The sequence below is a fragment of the Mercurialis annua genome, linkage group LG8 (assembly GCF_937616625.2).
Source record: "Mercurialis annua linkage group LG8, ddMerAnnu1.2, whole genome shotgun sequence".
Taxonomy (NCBI): Eukaryota; Viridiplantae; Streptophyta; class Magnoliopsida; order Malpighiales; family Euphorbiaceae; genus Mercurialis; species Mercurialis annua.
The window spans coordinates 6,344,001-6,368,952 of NC_065577.1; the positions used below are offsets into that span (position 1 = coordinate 6,344,001).

The following is a 24,952-nucleotide window of genomic DNA, read 5'->3' on the forward strand; positions in this document are numbered from 1 at the left end:
AATCATCAAATATTTGGCAAAATGAAATGCGAAAACAAATCAATTAAAATAATATGTACATCCAAAAGCTCAACAAATAGTCACAGATTTATCGCACGAAAGACTATGCAGATCGTTGCATTTCCTACCACAATCAATAAACTAAACAAGTTACAGAAGTCCAACACAATGATCCCATTTCTGAAAATAGTAACCAATGGAGTTACTTCTTCTAAACAGTATGACCATGTTTGGTTCGTGGAATGAAATAATATGAAATGGAATAATTATTCTATAAAAAATGGAATAACTATTCTTTACTTTTTGGAAGGAATATTTATTCCACAAAATTATGGAATAAGTATTCCATGAACCAAAGCAAAGAATATTCATTATAGACGGATTAGCTATTCCATTCCGCACCTATTCCATGAACCAAACAAGGCCTATAAGATAAACAGAAACCGCTTGTAATAATGTTTAAACAGAATTCCACAAACATGTGAAATGATTAAGCTCTCAATCTCTGATCTCGCATTGTTCCAAGTTTGGAAAATTGATTTCAGATTGATTCTTTGGAGTAGCACCCAACTTCATCCCCACAGTGACTAAAGTCTCAAGTGATCTTGCACTATTGGTGAGGAGGTCGTCGTCGATCTGAATAGCGCCCTGCACAACTTAGTTAAGATCCGATAAGTACAAACACAAAAACTCAGGAAATAATTTCAGAAACGCTCAACTATCGGATGATGCATAGTTGTAAAAACCAGATGCAACATATGAAGGAATCACAAATCAAACAATTCCATCAACCTATGACGCATGGAAATCTTGACGAAGCTGCGTTTCCTCATTTCAGAAACGTTTCCATTTCTGAAACTCTTACAACTCATACGAAAATTTCCAACCATTTCCAATGTAGTTAATTAGATACCATTTCTTAATAGAAAACCCATATCAAAAAGAGAAAACTAATAGATTATCTATATAAAAAAGTTACCTAGCTCGTTATCCACAAACCTCGTAATTCAAGCTACCCACTATCTACAGCCAAAAACTATTCTTCACAAAAAAAAAAATTTATTTATTATTTGTTATGAAATTAAATTTTGATTATATTTAAATAATTTATTTCACTAACTTTTATAAATGTGTAGTAATTTATTTGCATTATCTTATAAATAAACTTTAATATATAAAAACTTCTAATTTTTTTAATATTTATAAATATATTCATATATTTTTATAATTTACATGTTTTTTCACATTTTTGTTTCTTTTATTCTGATAAAAAAATTCCTCTGTTTCCGTTTTCGTGCAACATAGGCATCTACTTATATGAAGAAAATGGAAACACATTAGTACTGTATGCGAAGATGGGAAGGTGCTCTAGAGATCAAAAGAATTGACAAAGAATGAAAATTTTAAATAAACAGCAGTAGAAGGATCTATCGAGCACTGACCTTTTCAAAGACGCAAATCACAGTGCTTCCACCAAATGAGAAATATCCAAGCTGTAATATAAAAAATGTAAATTAGATCAAAAAGCCAGTAATGTGTTCATAGTCAAAAACATTATCTGGCAAGACATTAATTTGTGACCTCGTCTCCTTTCTTAATGTAGTCACCCTCCTTTCTCGTAAAGGTAATGCTGCCAACCATAGTTGCACCAATCGCTACAAATGCCACCTTAAAAAGAAAAACAAAGAAACTCTATCAGTAAAGTGAAGAACTGGAGCACTGATTTCTTTCAAAAGTTTAGGAACATCTGAAGGTTAATGGAGCTAAATGTTGAAGTTAGAAAAACTTAGGAGGTTAAAGCTTCAATGTGCAAAAAAGACGGTCTTGGCAATAAATACAGTTCCACTTTTAGAATGGCAGGCATGATGTTGATGATTTCATATGCTTACAAGAGCTTTATTTGACTATTTCCACAACTTATGCACAAACACTTTTGACTGTAACCTTAATCCCTATATTGCACAGAAATGGAAATGTTAAAAAACAGAAAACCAGTGATTAAAAAACCGGACCGGCCGGTTTAACCGACAACCAGTCAGTTGTCCGGTCCAATTAGCACCGAAAACTGGCAATCCGGTTTCAATCCAGACTGAACTGGCGTTTGAACTGGTTAGACCATGAACCATGTCTAAGATTTATTTTTTTATGTATAATTTGTTCAACAGGCTGAGCTGGCAGTTGAATCGGTGAACCAAATAGAACAAATGAGGGAAATACTAATAGACAAACTCCAACTTAGATTGGGACTAAGGCATAGTCGTTGAGTTGAGTTGCACATGAAAACACAGCTAACAGAAAAGGGGCAGCAGATGCTAAACCTGAAAAAGAAATGTGCCAGTGCATTCTAAGATCAAGCATGCCTTAGATTGCTGCTTTTACAAATTACTGGTTTTTATCTACAATACAGAAGAGCAAGGAAGATTGCAAGTCAGATGATTGTGACAATAAACCTTCCCGAATTCTGCTGTAGAAATAATTGAGATGACTCGCTTATTCTCGGTGAAGACGTTACAATACTCGCTATTTACTGCGATAGGATTAACCTGAGAAAGCAAAATAGATAGACATAAGAATTACAATCTGATCAACATCAGAGACCTGATCACAAACAAGTAGCAAAACATGCTCCATAGAATGATTTAACAGACATACTGTGTATAATTTCCCAGGCACATCCACGAACTGCTCAATGGTTCCAGAAACTGGAGAATGGAAACGGTGATAATCCTGCAATAATGCAAAGAGATTAAGGCCAAAAGCACAAAGATTATTTAAGTTTGAGCATCTTCTGAGAAATCAAGGTCAAACAAAAGAACTAGATGTAATAGTTGTCATTACTTCTAGCATAAAGCTACCACACTTAATGCCCCTATCAGTTTCTCAACATCCTAACCACAGTAAAGACTAAACTCCAGATATCTCCTGAACCTCCCTCTTCTTTTGTCATTTGGAATATCGATAGTATACAATTCTTAATCCAATGACCATATTTGAAGATTCAACTCCAGACCTTCCTTGGCACTTAAGGGAAGATATTAACTGGACCCAGGAAGCTCGTGCATATCTTCCTTTTTTTCCAGAATGGAAGTTCAAACCCGAATTACAGAGTAGTAAAAGTCATTTTTGCTATATATACCTGTGGTGCTAATCGAAATATGACTAAAGCTCCATCAATAAAATTGCTAGAACATAATTCCTTTCCCAAAAGCCCTTGAATTGAAAATTTTCGTCCCTGGAGATTATAAGAATTTATAGCAGAAATTAGCACTAATTTGGAAATAAGCCATAATTTGTGACCTGCATAAAGAGATGGAAAGACAGAACCGTTTTATTTTGTAGCATGTAGTAGAAGTACCTTGATCCAAAATCTTAAACTATCTTCTATGTTTTTGAATGCCATCAGACGGCAATCAGCTGCGCAAACTGCAACATCATCATGTTCCAAGAAAGCAACTGGTCTCGCGCCCGGCTTTAATTCCCTAATGAAAAATTCATTGAAAGTCTGCATATAGAAGTTTAAGAATCATTACATATGAGCATTTATTAGAATTTATTTTCTCTAGAAAGTATCATTCAAAATTATCATATCAAGAAACATTAATGCACAGTAGTACAACAATATGTATATACTTTGATTATGACTTTCCATAATAATCGAGCAACCATATTAAACCATGGATAATCCTGTAGAAAGTGATATATTTAATATTAAGTTTATGTGGATCCCAATGTGTATCAACCCTAAGGGATATAAGTTGTAGTGTTGTACTAATATGCTTGCACACGCCCTAGGTCAGCAAGAATCCTACATTTACTCTAGCAGCCTGAAAAGATATCCAAGGTTAGCTCAGAGCTTTAGAATACATAGTAACTCATCTTAGGAATCAATTGAACATAATTTCAGATTAAGGTACCCATTATTTACATCAACAGCATAATGCTACAAAGTAATTTATAATAAAGTTTCCTTTTTTTCCAAGAAGTGATTAAGGGAAGCTGACTGAAGTCCAAATGAAGTAATCATGTTATGTAATTAGTTAAAAGAAGGCCTTGCACCGGATGACAAGTTAAATGACAAGGATTTGCATCATTATCACCCCAAAAAGGTAGCACGCAAACAAAGGACTCCATAAATTCTCTATTGATACTTACAAAAACAGAAGAAAGAAAGAAACACTAAATATCAAGCTTGATCACAAGGCAAAGGGAAAAAAATTGATTGCATGCCTCAAGAATTAAATCTTTTACCTTAAAATATTCCAAAGGGTGCTTCATTTCGGCCAATTTGATTTGATCCTACCATCATAATTAAACTCAATAAAATTTAGAAAGGGTGTATGTTAATCACATGAAACAAATATGTACTTTGAAAAAAATTAAGATAGCATTAAATCAGCCAGGAAGAATGAAACAAGCCAAGTGGCTGTTCTTGACAATTCATTTCATTTTTTAGATTAGAGAGCCATGACAAGTAAAAAAAAATGTTATTATTATACTTGCAGACTACCTTGAAAAATTCTAGAAATTTTGGAATTTCTTTTGCTGATTCAGTGGAGTTCATTTTCCTTCCCTGCTTCTCCGAAATGCTTCGCAAAATTTCCTTAGCCCCTGCATCCAAATCAGACCACCAAATAGTAATACAGGAAAACTAGTATCAGATTATATCGGTATTAGTTGCAACCATTCTTAAATCAATGTTCAAGTGTGTAGGACCGTACTTTTGAAGTCAGATTATGAAAGATAGTCATGACAAAGAGGATGATTGCAATGAAAATATAACTAATTTAATTCTTGGAAGGATAGGAGTTATATACTGGTGATATAGAAGATTTGGAAGTTGGAAACATTTTTTGGTTTGTTGTGTTTTTTCTTTTAGCAGTAGTAGAGTGGGAAACAATGTTCCTGAATGAATGTTGCCATAGAAATCTTGCAAGGCATATCTTAAAAAAAAAAACTGTACCTTTGTCGATCAGCCGGAGTCCTATCTTTGATTGGTAAATTGTTCTCATAGACATCACAATCTTTCCATCAATCAACTCCTCCACTAGTCTCTTTGTCCTCCGATCAAATACCTGCAGAAATAATCTATAATGTCAGAGATTTACATAACATCATCACTTGATACCACCTCATCATGTAAGTAAAAGCTGAACACTTCAAATTCTTCTAAAACTTAAATTTTAAGGAACACAATTCGCTGACAGTCTTCTAGTTATGTAGCAAAATGACTTCTTCTCCACACAAAAGCATAATTTCTTAATGGTGTAATGTAACAAAAATAATTTTGGCATTTTAAATACAATCAAGGATTTTCGAATAAAAAGCATAGTTGTTAAAGCGCAAAGCGCACTTGAAGCGCAAAGGGTCCCATGTCGCTTTAAGCGCAAGGCGCAAAAAAAGCGCACGCCCGAGTGAAGCTCGGCGCATATATGTAAAAAAATATTAAAATACCAATAACACACAATAATTGTCCCCAAAATTAAATATATGCTTTTGATAAAATCATAAGTCCAATAAAGCTACTAGCCTACCGCTAGTTGCAACCTAAAATCATCTATTAGTATGTTTTATATTAAAGGCTTGCTTGGATGATCAGAGAAGAGAAGAGTTGATCCTTTGTGGAAGTTTGAAAGGTAGAAAACAGAGAATTGGAGAAAAGGAGCAGTCGTTTAAATTTTCTATGCATTCTTTTAATATTTTTAAAAGCCCAATACCCAACTAACTCTTTTGTTAATGTTTTGTTTTTAAAGGCCCAAAACCCAAGCCCAAAATTATTAGGGTTTCTCAGATGCGCTAAGCGCGCCTCAGAGGCTCGCCTGAGCGCTTTAGCGCGCCTGAGGCGCGCCTTGATGAAGGTAATTCTCTATTCGTTGAAATTTTACTCGACATTTTTATTAATTAGGAATTATACTATTTTAAAATCTCAATTCCTAACTTCAAGTGCTACATGATCTCTCCCTTCAGTCCCATTTCTTAGTCCTCTTCTAAATCCTACAAGCACCATACCAATATTTCCAGCAATCAATACAAAGCATCATCCGGATCATGTGTTGCGTATTTCGAGGATCATTTATTTTTTACATGCATGTTCCATTATCTCCTTTTGTCTTCTTAGCTTCACAGAAATTCAAAATTCAATTGCCACCATTATTTCCACCCGCTTTTCTGTAGGCGAATTCCATCTTACTGCAAGAAAGCTGCAAAAATTCAAGAATCTCATGTCCCTATCCTATTTACCACCAACTTGCCTAAAGCCTCAAAAGTTACCAACAGTAGTCCACCATAAGAGATAGATGCAAACCTACTCTGTATCAGATTCTGTAGCATTTTCTAACATCTCCGAGACCTTTTGCGAAAGACGTGCTCTTTTACTGATCTAGCTTAGTGAATACCTACAAGAGCCCACTATAGGGTATCCAAACTGAGAATTTTCAGTACCTTGTACTGATTTGTCTCAAACGGATTCTTCATCCCTAATGACGAGCAAGTCAAACTGAACCCCATTTAGGGGTGAGCAAGGTTCGGTTCGGTTTGGTTTAGTAAACTCCAAAACCAAACCATATTTTAAGGGAAAATTTAAAAACCAAACCACGCCAAATATTTACGTAAAATTTCGGTTCGGTTAACCAAACTTTAGCATCGGTTTCGGTTCGGTTTGGTTCGGTTTGGTTAATATAGATTTAGATAAATATTATATATAATTATACGTAAAAATTAAAATTATACGTAATAATTTTTACTTATATGTGTGTATTAGTTTATATATTTTATTTTCATATATGTATCTATACACACATATTATATTTATATATAAATATTTCAATAAATAAATTTTATATTTATTTATACATATATAAATATTAATAAAAATAATATTATTGTAAACTTCGGTTTTTCGGTCGGTTCGGTTAACCACTAGTTGAAACCAAACCAAAACCAAAAACCATACTTTTTTATAATTTGAAACCAAACCAATCCATTTTAACCATTTTAACCAAACCAAAATTAATTTCGAGTTGGTTTGGATCGGATTAATGGTTTAGTTCGGTTTTTGTTCACCCCTAACCCCATTAATCAACACCTATAGATAACAAGACTTGGTTGATTCCCTGATAAGAAGCAAGTCAAAATGAAGAAAGCACCAACCTTTACATCAAAAGGAAATAGCTCTCCTCTCATTACAAAAGCAATGAGAAGGAAGAAACTCCATCAGTTCCAAGTATTTTTATTTCTCCAAAAGATTTAATATTTTGAGAAAAATTCCGATCATTTTTCATCAAACTGGATAGGAGATACAAGACAGTTACGTCATTGCATTATAAATTTATATGTTTATCTGATAATGTATGAAGAGCATGGCAGAGAAGTCGTCACTGGTTGAATTACTCAAAGAACTTTTAAAAAATATACACTAAGAAACTTAGGGCTGCCAACAGCTTAATTAATCATTAAATAACTGAAAACCTTATGACTATACCCGATGCCTAAACAGCTGCTATCACATATTATGAAATTGAAACCTCACAGCAACAAACCGAAAAATCATAGAAAACCATAGCAACTGGAGAATTAGACTTAACAAAGAGAGATCCAAAAGAAAATGCAAAAAGAAAAAGAAAACTTACCAGGATGTGTGAAGCACTGGACCCGATTTTTAAACCTACGTCATAAGATGAATAATGAGCCCATTCACTCAGTTTGAACATCCACCTATATAAATATCATTCAAAAAGAGCGTTTCAGTTATGCTATGCCATTACAACACCAGAGAAATTAAAAAAATGAAGATGTACAATTCCAGGGCTAAAAATTAACAAATTCCACACCCATATGATGCCTGTTTGTCAGTTAGAAACCCTCCAGTCATAACTTGGTTTCCAGTCCCTTCATCAAAACAGAGACTCAAATGGACCACAGTGTTTAGTCTATCAGAGACTTCAAGAATCTCACCACAAACAGGGCAACAATTCATGAGGGGCTCCCTGCAGCACAGGAACACAAAAACAATGAAGAGTTAAATATAAGCCGTGGAATATGATAATTTACTAATTAAGGGCTTAAGGTAATAAATTTCCATGACAGCGAGTACGCAAAAGAGAAAGCTAAGTACAAACAACAGAGAAAAGAAGGGCCTCTAGTGAATAACAAAAGGCTTCACAAAAATTATGTACAGGCATAGCATCTATTCTATTAGGATCCAGATTGAGAGACATATTAAATGCTTAAAGGCAGGCCCAAATTCTTATAGAGCATTATGGAATGGATACTTTAAACATATCAACCACAGTTTTCATCCAAAAAAGGGCTCAAAGATTTATGCTCAAGTAGTGGAAAACAAGGACAGTGTTCCATAGCTTCAATTCAAGACACTGTCAGTACCAAATGAACCACAAAGTACAAAGTAAAAATGAAACAAGTGCACAAGCAAATCACTATATAATTATAAGAAGTTAAATTTGAATACTTTTGATGAAAGATGCATGCATAATAACATGCATATGAAATGCGGTCATTTTGAAAACTATAGCACATTAGTTTATAACATTCATAATCAAGCTTACTGCTTCTAGATTAATAAAAAAAATTACTTCTCTTGTTGAATAGCAAGAAGGTCAGCCAACTCATCCATGCTCACAACACCATCCCCGTTCTTGTCGGCAGCTTTAAAAAGCTCCTCTTTCTAATCGACAAAGAAAGTAAACATAATGCCGAGACAATTCAATTTAACAAATAAGATTCCAATACATCACACATGCTACATTTGTAGTAGGATAACTTTCTAAGTTAAATTGCCAAGAAATTCTGTTATATTAAAATATATACAAAATTAGAACTAAACATAGAGAAATTGTATAGATCTAGGTATCTGAAAACCACATACTACAATTTTGCATGTTGCAATTCAAATTCCCTACCCAAGCTAGATCTTCGAACAAACTCCAACTATTAGCATGCCTATATTTCAGCCAGAAAAATAATAATACAGCTCCGTGCAAAAAGAGAAAACACAGATTTATCTCAAACTTTGACATAGTATTCAACCTTTATTGAAGCTGTTTCATAGTTTGTAATTGAAGTACTGAGGTTCATTAGATAAAACTATCAAAACGCTTTATTACATTTTAGTGCTAAATATTTTAATTAGACGCCCCAGTTCTGAAATTTTGGAAGTATTCTGCACTTTAATCCGTTAATGGCCACAATAAAACCCTTTAGTCATTCAAAATCATACAGTTTTTGTTTATGGTAGCACGAGTCCTAAATTGCCAATTTTAAACAGCATATGACAAATCTAAGGGAATTTTAATATTATACATTAACATAACTAAAGTACCAGTGATCAAACCTTGTTAATTGCTAATTGATTGCCAAAAGCCTTTATTAAGTCGCAGAACTCAGAGTATGAAAGATGTCCATCTTCGTTGTAATCCTATACATGGTACATGGGATCAGGAAAGAGAAGAAAAGTGGAAGTCATATTGCATCATAATTTCCTTCTATTCCATGCAAACATGCAATATATCATAATGGTTTTTTGACCCAAATAAAAACAAAGTAAGAAAGAACGGAGAGAAAAACATTTAAATCAAATAGGTAATCATTTTTTATCATTATTAAAGCTTTTTTGTTTGGAAGTACTGTTCTCCTTGTAGATAAATATCACTTCATCCAACAAAGGGGTTAGGGAAGATGGAGTGAATGCTCAATTTTCACAATTATTACATCTCTACATACATAAAATACTACAATTCACTTTGTTCTTTGTTTGGATGGTAAAATGGTGCATAGAGCAGAAAGAATTATTGAATTTAAGAAACTGAATACATCTTCATGAATGACACGAGCTTAATTTGACAAGTAACAAGTTAAAGTGTATCTTTACACTAAATTAAGTACTTAAGCAGCTGGTTCAACAAAAGATTTTAAAAGCACATATCAGTTGCATACTGCAAATTCAGTGGGTTTGTGCTAGCCAAAGAAGCAAAAAAATGGATTATTCCTGGGTCTAAGTTTCTGGAAATCTAAAAGAAAACCTTTAAGTAGGAAATCTCCAAAAAAAATATTATCAATACCCATATTAGATTTCAGGAGAAGCATCAACCTATGTTTCTAATAAATAGTCCGTGTCATGAGTCTTGACAGCTTGGCAACTTAGCATGCAGCATAATTTTAATATTGATAGATGCATAATTTAAAATTCAAGCATACCACAATTGCCAATATCCTTCTTGCAAATCTTTTCTCCGTTTCCATTGGATCCTGTCAATGTTTCCAAAATACGTTCAAGAAAATATTAAACAGGTCAGGTCAACCACTAAACTGAATGAGAGTTGACATATTTCACACCTCAACTGAGCACGAAAGAGAAATTTTGCCGACTATATCAGATGAAGAAGGATCAAAAAGATCAAAGACCTCAGTGTCAGATTCGGAATCCTGCAATCAACGAAGAAAAGGCAAGGGTAAATATAGGAATGTAAAGAGAACACGTTGCAAATTTTATTGTCAGATCTGGAACACATTCCATCGTTACCAAGCATACCCCAGTTTTTCCAATTTGGGTGTATAGTAAACGTCCACATGCAACATGAATGATCATGTGGCAAGAGGATGATTAATTGAAAAATAAAAGCCCTTTGAGTACTACAACATGCACTATATTATAAGCCAATAATTTATAAATCCGGTATGTCCATGTCGAGTCATAGTATCAAGAAAGATAGGATATCCACATACTTCTATTTGAACATGGAGAATTTCTTGCCTAAACTGAATGAGAGTTAACACTTTCACATTACAGCATTTAATGTAATCTGATTCAGTATTTTTTCATGTTAAATACATATTCAAGCTATAAGTCAAGACTCAAGACAAACCATACAGCATGACTAAGAATTAAGATTGTAAAAGGTATTAAAATTACAAACGCTAACTTTTTCTAGTCCCATCCAGATATAATATAATCTGTTAGTCTTTAGGAACGAGAAATTAGCATCTATAACTATAGCGACAACACACATCATGCTTGATAAAATATGTTGCATTGTCGCAGACCTACTAGATATCAATTCTGCAAAATCTTTTAAAATGCTTTGAAAGAAATAATATCCCACTTTTATGTGCAAAATGTAAGAGTTTCGATGATTTTCCAACATCAGAAAATAGTCGTGAGAGCTGTAATTCTAATAAAATTGTTAAAAGAGCCAATTCTGTGTGTTCAAGTGCTAATGGCTTATCAATATTTAGTACACTAATTTCCAAATAAATTTTTTTGCAATGCTATCCCCATATATTTCACTAAAATTATCTACTTCTCTTAATTTCAAAATCAGCATCAAACTGTTTTTCCAGCATTAGCTCCCCAAATGTAGTTTCAGTTCTATAAACCAATAGCTCAAAACTTGGAAGGATCGTTTGTGATTATTGAGAAGTTGTATTATAGTCGAGTAACTCACCTGGGTTAAATATTCAAGTAGATCAATCTCACGGTAGCCCACAAGATTGTTCTTTGATATTCTATTGGTCTGCACCATAAATAAATTATGTTAAAGTAAAGTGTAAGCAAGAAATAAGAAAATAAACATACTTTTGTAAAATAAATAATGCGAAACCAACAAGAAGAGTGCAAAATAACATTGATAATCCAGAGTAATCAAGACAAAATGAGCTACGTGTTGATAGAGAAAAAAGATCCCTTAGAACACCCACAGTGAAGGATAAAATGCTTAAATTTGGCAGAACGACAACTTGTTATTTCTTTGATAGCCGTCAAAGATGGATACAGAAAACATTAAGATCACATGCTGTTTCAACATTTTCTATAAGCTATTATATCTATAATATATATGATGTGAACCACATCACAGCAGAAGATTCCAATAATTTCCAGAGATTGAAAATAAAGAGATACAGATGATTTCTAAATCAAAGTTCATAATCATAAAAAGACACATGATTGTACTTATTCCAAACAGCACTGCATAAAACTAAAGGAGAATAAATTCAGACCTCTTTATAAACTTAAGCTTACTATAAACTTAGCATTCGGCCAATGGAAGCTAATTTTTATCATGTTAAGTTTGTAAGACAAGGTACCTACTTGCTTACCTCAAATACAGATATCCTAGCAACATGAGGTCCATTTCTCTCTAAAAGAAGTTTCTTTTCCTGCACAAAATAGACGATATCAATATTCATATATGAGAAGCATTCAGTAGAATCTAGGATTAACCCATTTTAAGATCCTTAAACTGTACCACTTTTGATTATCTAATCCTTAAATAAAATTTTGTTTTTTTATGGACCTTCAACTTAGCGAAAATGCACGATCAAGTTCCTAAATAACGAAAGTTTTGAATAAAAATTTGCATTTTCGAATATAACAAAATGGCGTCATTTTCGTTATTCAGAAACTTGAACATACATTTTCGCTAAGTTGAAGGAGCAGAAAAGAACAAAATTTTATTTAAGGACCAGATAAGATAATCAAAAGTGACAGGCTAGAGACCTTAAAAGTTAAAATGGATTTAGCCTAAAATCTAGATAACCTAGTAACTGTTTGACAGTATACCATGCTCATCTCTAGCTAGTTTAACATACATTGAAAGTAAATTAAATCAATTACAATATCAAATCATAAAACGAATTCAATTGTTCTACTGACAACAGCAAAATGAAAGTAATCAGTGAAAGTACTCACTGAATTCCAAATTGGCTTTTCGGTTCTGCAAAAAAGAACGATCAAATTCACATTTCAGTAGCTTAATAACGAGCAATCATTTCAATACATACAAAATAAAATAATAATAATAAATATTAACTGATCAGAAACATCAGTACGGAAAGTCTGCTCTCCAATAGACACACATGCTAGCCACTTGTCTTTGAATTTCATCTCCGCCTAAAAAAACGCCGATATTAATTAATTTCAAAATAAACAACTAATCATAAGTAAAAACAAATAAACGTAAATAAAAATGAAAAAAAATTACACTAATGAGAGTAAGGAGAGCGATTCCGGCAAAATTCTCAGCAGAAACAAGTTTAGAACCAGAAGAGCCAGAGCCGGAGCCGTTTTTACCGGAACGAGTGAAGATACGACGGAGATGACGACGTTTATTACCGTGGAGGCTAAGTTTTTTCTTCAACCGAGAGCGGCGCGAGTTCGATTGTGAATTATCCTCTTCATCGGAGGAAGAATCTGGAATTTCTTTGGAGCTTTTATGTCCCATTGTTCTATTGTTTTTTCTGAGTAAACTTAACGATCAGAGGCTTTTCTCTGAGTGAAAATGAGAGAATTGAGTGAATGAATTGGTATCGGAATCGAAATCGGGAAGAAGAATATCTATTTCAGTGTTTTGACTCTTTGACAAATGGAAAAGACGACACGAAATAACCTGCTACCGGTGTGGTTCCCACCACAATATCCACTATTTTACTGTACATCATGTGTACTTAAAATTTAATTTTTCGTTTTTACATTAAATTTAAAATTAATTAAACAATTACTATAACTATCAAAATTTGTATTAAAATTATAAAATATGTTAAAATTATTAATTTTAAATCAATTAAACCAATTTTAGGCGTTACTGATTCCACTACCAACGAGCTGTAGCTCAAATGGTATAAACGTTGAGCAGCAAATGTCAAGGTCGTGGGTTCAAATCCTCCCACAAGCGCTCCCGCCTTTCCATTATCCGCCTTCCCATTATCAAAAAAAAAAAGGAGTTACTGATTCCACTTATTTTTCTAATTACTTCTTTTTATTTGAGAATTTTTTATTAATAAAAAAAATATATATGAACAAACGCGATACAGTTTAACGTTTAGACCATTTGAATTATAATTTATTGATTCTTTTTAATTACTTTAGCACAATATAAAATGTAATGTGAATCTTTTACTAATATTTATAACATGGAAGAAATGAAATGTTGCAGTTGGACAATTAAATCAATTTTTGTTTGAACAAAGTGACAATTACTTTGTTATTTTTTCCAAGAACAGCAGCCGAATCCGATTCTGACCATTATTTTACGTTGTGGTGGTTAGCGAGGTTGGGTGGGACAGCGATTCAATTTGTTAAAACATGTGGCAGTAGTCCATTTTGTTCCACTTTCTGTTCGCAGCCAAAAGTTCTCATTTCCTCTAATTGTCGTTTTCTAGTTTCTATGGAGAGTGAGTGGAGACCATAAGCTAGGGGGTCCAACTTCCAATTAACTTAAAATTGTAAATTGTAGTTCACCATTTATTTAATTAAAAATTTATTGTTGAATAATTATAGATTAATTTGCACATAAAAATATTTAAAATCTACCGATCATTAATTTTCCATAATAGAATATTAAGAGCTAGTATAGACATATTACAAGAGGATAATATAAAAATATTATATAAATAATTTTATGAAACAATAATTAATGGAAATCCAGTTAAGATATATATTCTTGTTCGAAGTTATATATCTATTCAAGAAAGACAATTCTATTTAAAAAATTCATTCTTAAATAAGCTTACTAGTCAAATAAGAATTATTTTTTTATTTTGAATTTATATGCTAAATAAATTTTTTTTTTCTATCCGAGGTACCGGTGGCCGAACCAGTGAGGTCTCCGGTTTCCGGCTTAACCGGTTCAACCAATTTAATAAATTATAAAAGAAATTGGTTCATCGGTTTTTTACCGGTTCAATCCGGTCCATTACGGTTCCACATCCGGGTTTTTACCGGTTTAACCCGGTCCAACCCGGTTCAACCAAAAGATCTGGTTTTTGCAGTTTTAAACCGGATCACTGATCGGTTCGCGGTTTAACCAGCCCGGTCCGATTTTTAAAACAGTGGTCTAAACACAATAATTACATTGAATACGATTATTCTCCTTAAACTTAATACTGGATTAAGCATCAGAGAGTTAATCGGACAACCACTGTTCGATTAAATATAAAAACTGTTTTGCAGGTTAAGCCGCCGAAATGTCCAGAGCCACTATCAATGATCCAATTTTGTAAATTTACTTTAGACAAACCTGTACTTGCTACCGTAATAGCTTTTGGATCAGAGGTTGAACCAGATTTGATTTCTTGGTTGTTGAGCATTGAAATAAGTTGTTCTAAATGGGCTTTACATCTAGTAATTGTTTCTTCTTCATTACCTGGAGTCACAAAGATATTACTAACAGACTTACCTTGGGCTAACTTTGCTTTTGGATGAGTAGATGGATACCCATGTAATTTCCAACATGTATCAACCCAGTGACTGTCGTCAATGAAGTATGAACAAAAAGGTCATCCCCTTCCAACGCCAACAGAACGGCCTCCTCTGGCTTGGCCGCATTTTCTCTATCGGCCTCCTGACGACCATCGACTGCCACTCGAATTATCACTTGAGGACCATCGTTCTACGCTGTTTGAATTCCATCGCCCACTGTTCCCGAAAGAATTATTGGAGTTTCCACCATGAGATGGTGATTGATTTTTTTATTTGGGATGGCTCTTAACTGCCATGGCTGCTACTGATTCATTCGTTGCAGAACTAATTATGATTTGTTTTTCAGCTTAGGTGATTAACGCATATGATTGATGAACAGTGGGTAAAGGGCTCTGCAACAAAATTTGACTTCAAATCACAGTGTAAATATCATTTAACCCCATTGAAAACTGCATCAATTTTTGTTGCTGACCTGATGTTCCTTCGTTTGAGTCAGAGTATATAGTTAATTCGTCCTTGTTTGAAAGATGTGATGCTTTGCTGAATTTCAAAAACACGAGGAGCATTACTTTGCAAGAATCGCTCACGTAGATCTTCCCAAACTCCATGAGCAGCAGTATAGTAGATGACGATGTCGACGACTTTTAGATCGAGAGTGTAGATAATCCTGGAATGGACCATGTCATTGCATCTAAACCAAGATCCATATGAGTCGGGATATTTTTTTCTAATGGTGGTTCACAAGAGCCATCAACGAATCCTATCTTTTTCTTTGAGTTCAAAGCTAATGTCATGGCCCTTTTCCAACTAAGGTAATTGTCACCGTTGAGGGTTTTGGATACTAAAATCATTCTAGGACGATCTGAATGATGAGTGTGAGATGAATCTGCTTTTGATGATTCAGCATAAGTTTGATTTTTGTTTGTTTCATTCATGATGAGAAAATTCAACAATAATAATGAAAGGATTTAAAAGAAATAAAGAGTTAGGATCTAGTCCTGCTCTGATACTATGAAAAGAAGTACACATGTATTGCTTGAATAAATAATTTACATTGTATATTAATGGTGTTTGTATACAGCACATTACATAAATGACAAGAGAGATTTTAGCTCTGTAATTGATCTAATCCTACAATCAAGCTCCTAAATCTCCTAATTACAAAAGCAATATATTTCTTATTTATACAAATAATATTTTGGCTTTGTTTATTAACATTTGTTAAACGTTTGGTTTTATTTTGTAACGTTTGTAAACGTTTTCATGATGAGAAAATTCAACAATGATAATGAAAGGATTTAAAAGAAATAAAGAGTTAGGATCTAATCCTGCTCTGATACCATGAAAAGAAGTACACATGTATTGCTTGAATAAATGATTTATATTGTATATTAATGGTGTTTATATACAGCACATTATATAAATGACAAGAGAGATTTTAGCTCTGTAATTTGATATAATCCTACAATCAAGCTCCTAAATCTCCTAATTACAAAAGCAATATATATCTTATTTATACAAATAATCTTTGGCTTTTTAACATATATTTTAGTATTATATGTGTTTTTTACTATTAGTTGTATTCGATGATATATCTAACTTAGTGAGATCTGATTCTCCTCAACTTTATATTTTAGATAAGTTACCATATTTCAAAATTAATTTTATCCAAACTGCACAATTTTCATTATTCGGATAGCACATGTGATATGAAGTTATTTCTAGTGAATTTAAAAATCTAAAATTTACAGTAATTTGGTGTTGTTGTAAACTCATGTATCACTATGTAATAACTTTCTATATGTGTTTATAGTCACGTGGATGATAATTGTTGAATTATAATTACGTTAGGCAAGTATTGGATCTGAAAGTTAAATTTCCAGTTCTTGCATGTTAGTCATGAGCTCAATTTAATGAGTAATTATTTTTTGGGTTTATTACATATAAAATCACCACCTTTACACGAATTTTCAAAAATAACACGACCTTTAAAACGTGTCAATTCAGGGCATCACCTTTCATTTCTTTTCAAAAACAACATGGACACGTTTTTAGATAAAATTTTGCTGACTTGGACACCCAATAGGAGTGCCACGTGTCATGCCACGTCAGCAAAAATGCCACTAAAATATGTCCGTGTTGTTTTTGAAAAGAAATGAAAGGTGGTGCCCTGAATTGCCACGTTTTAAAGGTCGTGTTATTTTTGCAATTTCGTGTAAAGGTGGTGATTTTATATATAATTAACCCTTGTTTTTTTAAGTTGAGCCTTCTTGTGTTTTTATACAATTCTTTCTTTATTATGAGAGTTTAATTTTCTTGACATTATCTTTGGACAAATATGAGTCCTTCAAGCTCCTCAACAAGTACATTGATCTAAAAGGGTATTTATGTCCGTTTTTAAAATTTGGTCATTCAGTTTATTTTGAACTTTTTTGATTTTTGATTTTTTTGCGCGGATTGTCTTCCTTTTAAAATTTATTCCTTTTGGGCGATTTGCCTTTCTCTTTATTAAGTTTTTGGGTGGGTTGCCTTTCGCATTTCCTTTTATTTATTTCGTATTGTAAGGAGTTAATTTAACCCCCTTTTTGTTTTAAGAGTTAATTTAAACTTTTGAAAGTTAAGGTTAATCTAAATCTTTTAGGATTTTTATTCAAGGTTTGCGCGAACCTTTTTCTTTCTTTTCTCTCTTGGAGTTTTTATTCAAAGTTCAAGCGAACCTATCTCTTTTTTCTCACTTGGAGTTTTTATTCAAGATTCGGGCGAACCTATCTCTTTTTTTCCTCTTGGGTTTTTATTGAAGATTCGGACGAATCTATCTCTTTTTTCCCTTTTGGGGTTTTTGTTCAAGATTCGGGCGAATATGTCTCTTTTTTCCTTTTTGGGATTTTTGTTGAAAGTTCGCGCAAACCTATTTTCTTTTCCCTCTTGGGGTTTTTATTTAAGATTCGGACGAACCTATCTTCTTTTCCTTCTTGGGCTTTTTATTTAAGATTCAGATGGACCTATTTTTTTTCCCTTATTGGGTTTCTATTCAATATTCAGTCAAACCTATCTCTTCTTCCTTCTTATTCCCAATTTTCGAATTTCTCCCTTTATTTCCATTATTATGGTAACTTGTTTTTTAGTCTCTTGCCTGGGCTTCTCCTTTTTTTCCTTCTGTTTTTACGTTCTTTTTTTTTCTCTACAACTGATTTTTGTTGTCTTTTCTTTGTTCTTTTACTCCTTGTAGGAGTTTCTTTTGCCATCATCTCTCGCGTTATTTTTTTTTCTGTATTTTTTCTTTTTCAGTTATTATTAGACTTACGCCATTTATTCTTGTCAATTGTTTGTTCTTTTTTCGTGATGATAACTACTCGTTCCTCCTCCTTTTATCATATAAATTGTTTTTGATGGTGATCCTTTTATATTTTTTTTGTTTTTCACCCTTTGCTCTATATAAGGGTTTTTTAAAGAGGCGTTCTTTTCTTTTACCATCTTTCTTGTTATTTTCGTTTGCTGTAATTTCTCTTCGATTTGACTTATTCACTCTCGTCGGTCGTTTGTTCTTGAGGTCCATTATGGACTCTTCATATTTAGCAGATTCGTTAGATATGTTTGTTTATTTTTAGGATTAATTATGTCAGATGTCATTCTTCAATGATAATTTATTTGGTTCAGTTAAAAGTTTCTTCGATTCGAGTTTATGAGATTTTCCCACAATGGCGATATTGTTTCATCACAATTGTTTCACAAGAATAAAAATTGCTCATTGTCACCTGTATTATTGCCAAGTTGAGATAAAAATCAGACTGCGGCCAAAGAATCATTGCCTCTTAATTCTAAATATATTTTACATGATGTATTATATGTGCCTACATTTAAAGTGGATTTGATGTCTGTAAGTCTTTTAACAAGAGGTTTGAATTGTTCAGTCTCATTTTTTCCTTATTGGTGTATTTTACAGGATCTGGCTACGAGGAGGACGATTGGTTTGGGTAAACAACACAGTGGACTATACTATTTGAAGGCATTGGCAGTGGACAAAGATAAGCATAAGTCAATTAGAATTATAAATTTTCCATCCTGCAACCTCATCATTTCATCCACTGATTTGTGGCATAATCGTTTCGGACATGTCTCTCCTTTACAATTGAGTGTTCTTTCTAAACAATTTTTGAAACTTTTTAGTGGAATCAAATAAAATTTGTTATAATTATCTTTGGCTAAACAAAATCATTTTTCTTTCAGAACAATTACTATTTCTTCTATTCAACCATTTGATATCATTCATTGTGGTATTTTTGTGGTCCATATAGTCATGTTTCGCTTTCTGATGCTCAATATTTTCTCACCGTTGTTGATGATTATACACGTTTTATATGGATTTTTTAATGAAACACAAGGATGACACTCAACCCATTTTGAAACGTTTCTTTAGCTATATTCTTAACCAATTTGGAACACGAATTAAAAAAATTTGCAGTGACAATGATGGAGAATTTCTTGCTCTTCGCAATTTTTTTTCAAGATAATGGTGTTATTTTTCAACATTCTTGTGTTTACACCCCCCAACAAAATGGGGTAGTGGAGCGAAAACGTCGCTATATTCTTCAGATTGCTCGTGCCTTAAAGTGCTAGCCTTCCCATAAAGTTTTAGGGAGAATGTTCCTCACGTATGTTTATATTATTAATCGTTTATCCTCTCCACTTCTTTCTTTCAAAATTCCTCACGAACTTCTCCATTCAAACTCCCCAATTTTTTTTCTCACTTTCGCGTGTTTGGTTGTCTTGCATATGCTGCAAATGTTAATGTTTCTCATAAATTTGACTCTCGAGCTATTCCCGCTGTTCTCATTGGTTATCCACTTGGTCAAAAAGTATAAAAATTGTACGATCTCACTATAAAAAAATCTTCACTAGTCGAGATGTCAAATTTTACGAGAACATCTTTCTTTATTCTTCCTCCGGAGATAATTACTCCATACCTCAAACTAAAACCCATCTTCCTGGCCCAATCCCTCTAATTCCACCTACCTTTAATGACCCTTTTGAAATCTCCCAGGTAAATCAAAACACTAAATAAAGGACTAGACCATCGAATAATCACCCCCCACTACATATCCACCACTAACCATCATCCCTTCCACAACCCTTCGTACCTGTTTTCGGCGTCCAACTCGTCATACGGTCATCCAACATCCCATAAATCCAGTAGCTATTGATCTAACCTTAATCCGATCTCTTGATCTACCAAACCAGGAAAATAATTTCACCATCTTCTGCTCCTTCTGATGTCGCACCTCAAACTCAACCAACTGCTGTTTGCCGCTCAAGCCGCCCCACAGTTCAACCTCAAAAGTTTCGAGACTATGTTTGCTCTGTTGTTATATCTGACCACTCTAATTCTCTACTACCAGGTTCTACAAAAGGTACACATTATTTTATTAGTCATTATGTTTCCCACCATTGTTATACACCCACTTACAGATCTTTCCTGACTAATATACAATCTGACATTGAGACAAGTTCCTATTCAGAGGCAGCAACTAATCCCAATTGGTAAAAAGCAATACAAGGTGGGTTACAAGCACTTGATGATAATGAAACCTGGTCTCTTACATCTCTTCATGTTAGTAAAATTCCAAATGGATGTCGTTGGGTGTACGAAATAAAGCGAAGGTCGGATGGATCAATTGAAAGGTATAAAGCACAGTTGGTTTCTGAGGGCTACACACAGTTAGAGGGTATATACTTTCAAGATACTTTCTTTTCTACTGCCAAGATTATTTCAGTTCAGTGTTTGATGACTATTGCTGCTGCTCGGGGTTGGATCTTGCATCATCTAGATGTAAACAACGCTTTTTTACATTGAAATCTTGATGAGGAAATATACATGTCACTATCGCTTGGGCTTTGGTGACAGGGGGAATCAATTAGTTTGTCTCCTTCACAAATCCTTATACGGGTTGAAGTAGACATCTAGACAATGGTTTGTGAAGTTTTCAGAAGCTATTTGTTCAATTGATTTTATACAATCCAAGGCAGACTATTCTCTCTTCACCAAGAAAGAAGACAAGTCTTTTATTGCCCTTTTGATTTATGTGGATGATATTCTTATTACTGGCAATGATTCTTAAAACATAACTGATGTTAAGAATTTCCTACATAAATTTTTTTATCTCAAAGATCTAGAAAAGTTGAAATATTTTTTGGGCATTGAAATTTCCACATCTAGAAAAGGCATTAATATATCTCAGCGAAAATATGCTTTGGAAATTATCAAAGATGCAGATTTGTTGGGTGATGCTCATGTTGAGACTCCTATGGAGCGTAGTACAAAATTGTGTGAAAATAGTGAACCACTTCATGACCCAGCAAAATACAGAAGGCTTATTGGCGGGTTAATTTATCTCACAGTTTTAAGACCAGACATCACATATGCAGTTCATGTTTTAAGCAGAATTATGCATCAGCCTCGGAGAGAACATTGGGATGCAGCTTTGCGTGTTATGCGCTACTTAAAAGGATCCCCTAGTCAAGGTCCTTTTTTTCCAGCAAGCAATGATTTTAAACTAAGGGCTTTTTGTGATTCGGATTGGGTAGGATGTCCTCTCAGTAGAAGATCAACCACATGTTACTGCGTATTCTTGGGTCATTCTTTAATATCATGGGGTTAAAGCGGCAGAAAATAGGTTCTCTATCATTGGCAGAAGCCGAGTACTGAGCAATGACGTGAGCAATGACGGGAGCGTGTTGTGAATTAACATGGTTGCGATGTCTACTTTCTTGGATATGGGAGTTTTTCAACAAGAATCTGCTTTGTTATACTGTGACAATAAGGCTACATTACATATTGCTGCTAATCTTGTTTTCCATGAAAGGACTAGACATATTGAAATGGATTGTCATTTCATAAGGGATAAGATTCAAGAAGGGATATTGAAACAAAATTTATAAAGTCAAAAACCAACTCGCAGATGTGTTAACTAAAATTTTGAGAAAGGATATGTTCATACTAATGATTCGCAAGGTGAGAGTTCAAAATATTCACTCTCCAACTTGAGGGGGAGTGTTAGAAAGTCAAAGATTATTTGTATTAAAAGAAATATATTGCTTCATTATTTAGGAGATTTGGGAGCTTGATTGTAGGATTAGATTACAGAGTTAAAATCTCTCTTGTCATTTATGTAATGTGTTGTATATAAACATCATCAATATACCATGTAAATCAGCTATTCAATACAATACTTGTGTACTTCTTTTCAATATATAGGTAAGTTAATGATTTATATAAAATCAAATGGATGTAGTAATGTTCACTATTAGAAAACAATCATTTAATGACGGATTTTTTCGTTGCAAAATGACCAAATTCTGTCGCTAAGCACGTTTATCGATATTTGGTCGCAAAATTTTATAGTGACGGATTTTTAAAAAATTAAAATCATAAAATGAAATATTATTTAATCGGTAGCCTACTGTCATCCACCCACCCGCGATAGACCACACACTGTCACCCACCTGCAATTTTCGCAAGCTTTCCAACTTTCAAGTTGGTCATTCATACCTTCCATTGCTCCCACCTAAAATTCTTTAACCCAATAGTTCCCTCGCGCGTGATTCCATCTTAACCAACTCAAATTCTTGTTATATATCTATGTATATTATATTTAAATATAACTAAAAGGAATAAATATTTGCTCACGCAATTTACTCCCGTATTATAAAATAATTATTTTTTCATATAATTATATTTTAAATAAATAATTTTTTAATCATAATTTTAAATAAAGAGTGAAATAAAATTGGCGGAATTCATTCAGCCATTTCTAGCGAAGTGAATCTGTCACTAAATCTAATTTTAGCTACGGATTTAAAATCCGTCGCTAATTGATTGTTTTTTTAGTAGTTGTTACATAGTAATGTGGAGATAAATATTAACAAAATTTTATATACTAATTATTAATACAATGTATAAACCTCGAAAGTTATGGGAGAATAAAACCATTCATATTCTAAAACTGTCATAGATTCTCTTAATTCCAAGCTGTAAGAAGCAACACCACACTACGGACCAGGCATCACATAATCAAATATAACCATAAAGTAATATAAAGAACTTAGACTTAAGTGGCAATATGCACCCTAAACTTGTAAGCAATGGAAAATTAACACATAAATTAACTTGGTGGACAAATCAGTACACGAACTTGGTGATTATGGGCAATTTGCCCCATTTTGGCAATTTGCCCTTTTAATTTGTAAATTAATTGTATATTAAATCGGCAATTTGTCCTCCAAACTTGTAAGTTAATTTGCCAAAATGGGCTAATTGCCCACAATCACCAAGTTCGTGTATTGATTTGCCAACAAAATTAATTTATGTCTAATTGCCCATTGCTTACAAGTTGAAGGGGCAAATTGCTACTTAAGTCAAAGAATTTGATGACTCATAACGAGTCACAAGTTTTTTTTCCCAATGATAGTTCTACTAATGAAGATAACAATAAAAGGATGAAAGTCATATAACAATGATATTTTTTTTCATATGATCTTTCAAAGTTGTAGCAACAAATAAAAGGCAACAAACGTGATACAGGCAAAGATTAAAAAAGTCTAATCATAGATCCCGCAAACTTGACACAAAGATTGATCGTCGAATGGGGATTTCGATCTTTTTTTTTTCCGATGAGCCGGAAAATCCGCTCGAACCGTTGAAGCGTTTTTTTCCAAACAATCAATCATCTTCATTTAGATCTATAAAGATAAAAGTCACAAACCTCTCTATTTTTATATCTACAAAGACATGACTTTGAAGAACGATCAAACACTAAAGATATTTTGTAAATCTAAAGATTAAAATAAAAGAGCTAGCAAAGACCTTAAGATTTATTCCAATATGATAAAATCATAAAAAACCCAACTCGAAATTAAATTTTTTGACAAAGATTTATTGAAATAGGAAATAGATCTATAATAATTAGTAGTTTGGGGTAAGTGAATGAAAATTTTTTTAGAGAGAATTGAGAGCACAAATATTAGAGAGAAGTTTCTTTTTATAATATATTTTGGTTAAGTGTCTTTATTGAGTCACAAGTTCAGAAATCGTATTAATTTGTTGCTCAAATAAAACTAATAGTTTACTTTGTAGTTTTAAAAAAGTCCAGCCACAACCAATTACAAATGATTTGAGTATTGTTTTTAATTTTTAAAGATAATTATTTTGTTTATAATTTTTAAATTGGTTTAATTATTTAAAAATATTTGATATTTACGACTTCTTTTTTATTTAGGGCCTAGTCTATTAAGAACGTTAACTTTTGCCTAAATTCAATACGTTCATTTTAGTTTAATTTTTTTATGACCAAATTTAACTTTTTTATTAAAAATATTAATTGAAATTAGACTAAAATTGATAAATTAACTTTTTGTCATAAATAAAAAAAATTAATAATTGACTACAAGTGAAAATATACTATTGAAATTTGGTCGAAATTGACATTCTTAAAGGAATGAACCATAAAAAAAAAAGGTGATAAGAGCTTTTAAATTCACAAGAACTTAAAAGCACTTCTACATACAAGTCATTGTAACTTCAAGCTGAACTATATACATTGGCAAGTATAAGTTCTGTTTCTTTACAGCTTCAAAGGAACTCAAAACCATATCACAGAACCTATAAAATCATATAGCCATGGTGCAGCAGCAAAGCATCAGAAATAGAAAATTAACAAAGATTATAACTATAGCTTCTCCACTCTGCAT

General features: G+C 33.0%; 1 protein-coding gene across 1 annotated transcript; it reads right to left on the reverse strand.

Moving 5' to 3' along the window:
* Positions 1–25: 25 nt before the first annotated feature.
* LOC126660578 (phosphatidylserine decarboxylase proenzyme 2-like) lies at positions 26–13,366 on the reverse strand. Its single transcript, XM_050354140.2, has 21 exons — positions 12,993–13,366; positions 12,822–12,901; positions 12,701–12,725; positions 12,109–12,168; positions 11,457–11,525; positions 10,348–10,437; positions 10,210–10,260; positions 9,347–9,430; positions 8,589–8,680; positions 7,827–7,982; positions 7,626–7,710; positions 4,961–5,072; positions 4,508–4,608; positions 4,249–4,296; positions 3,356–3,502; positions 3,137–3,232; positions 2,653–2,727; positions 2,451–2,543; positions 1,582–1,668; positions 1,443–1,493; positions 26–648 (listed from the first exon to the last, which is right to left on the reverse strand). The coding sequence occupies exons 1-21, from the start codon at positions 13,230–13,232 to the stop codon at positions 499–501; spliced, it is 1,992 nt and encodes a 663-aa protein (XP_050210097.1). The 5' UTR covers positions 13,233–13,366; the 3' UTR covers positions 26–498.
* Positions 13,367–24,952: the final 11,586 nt, after the last annotated feature.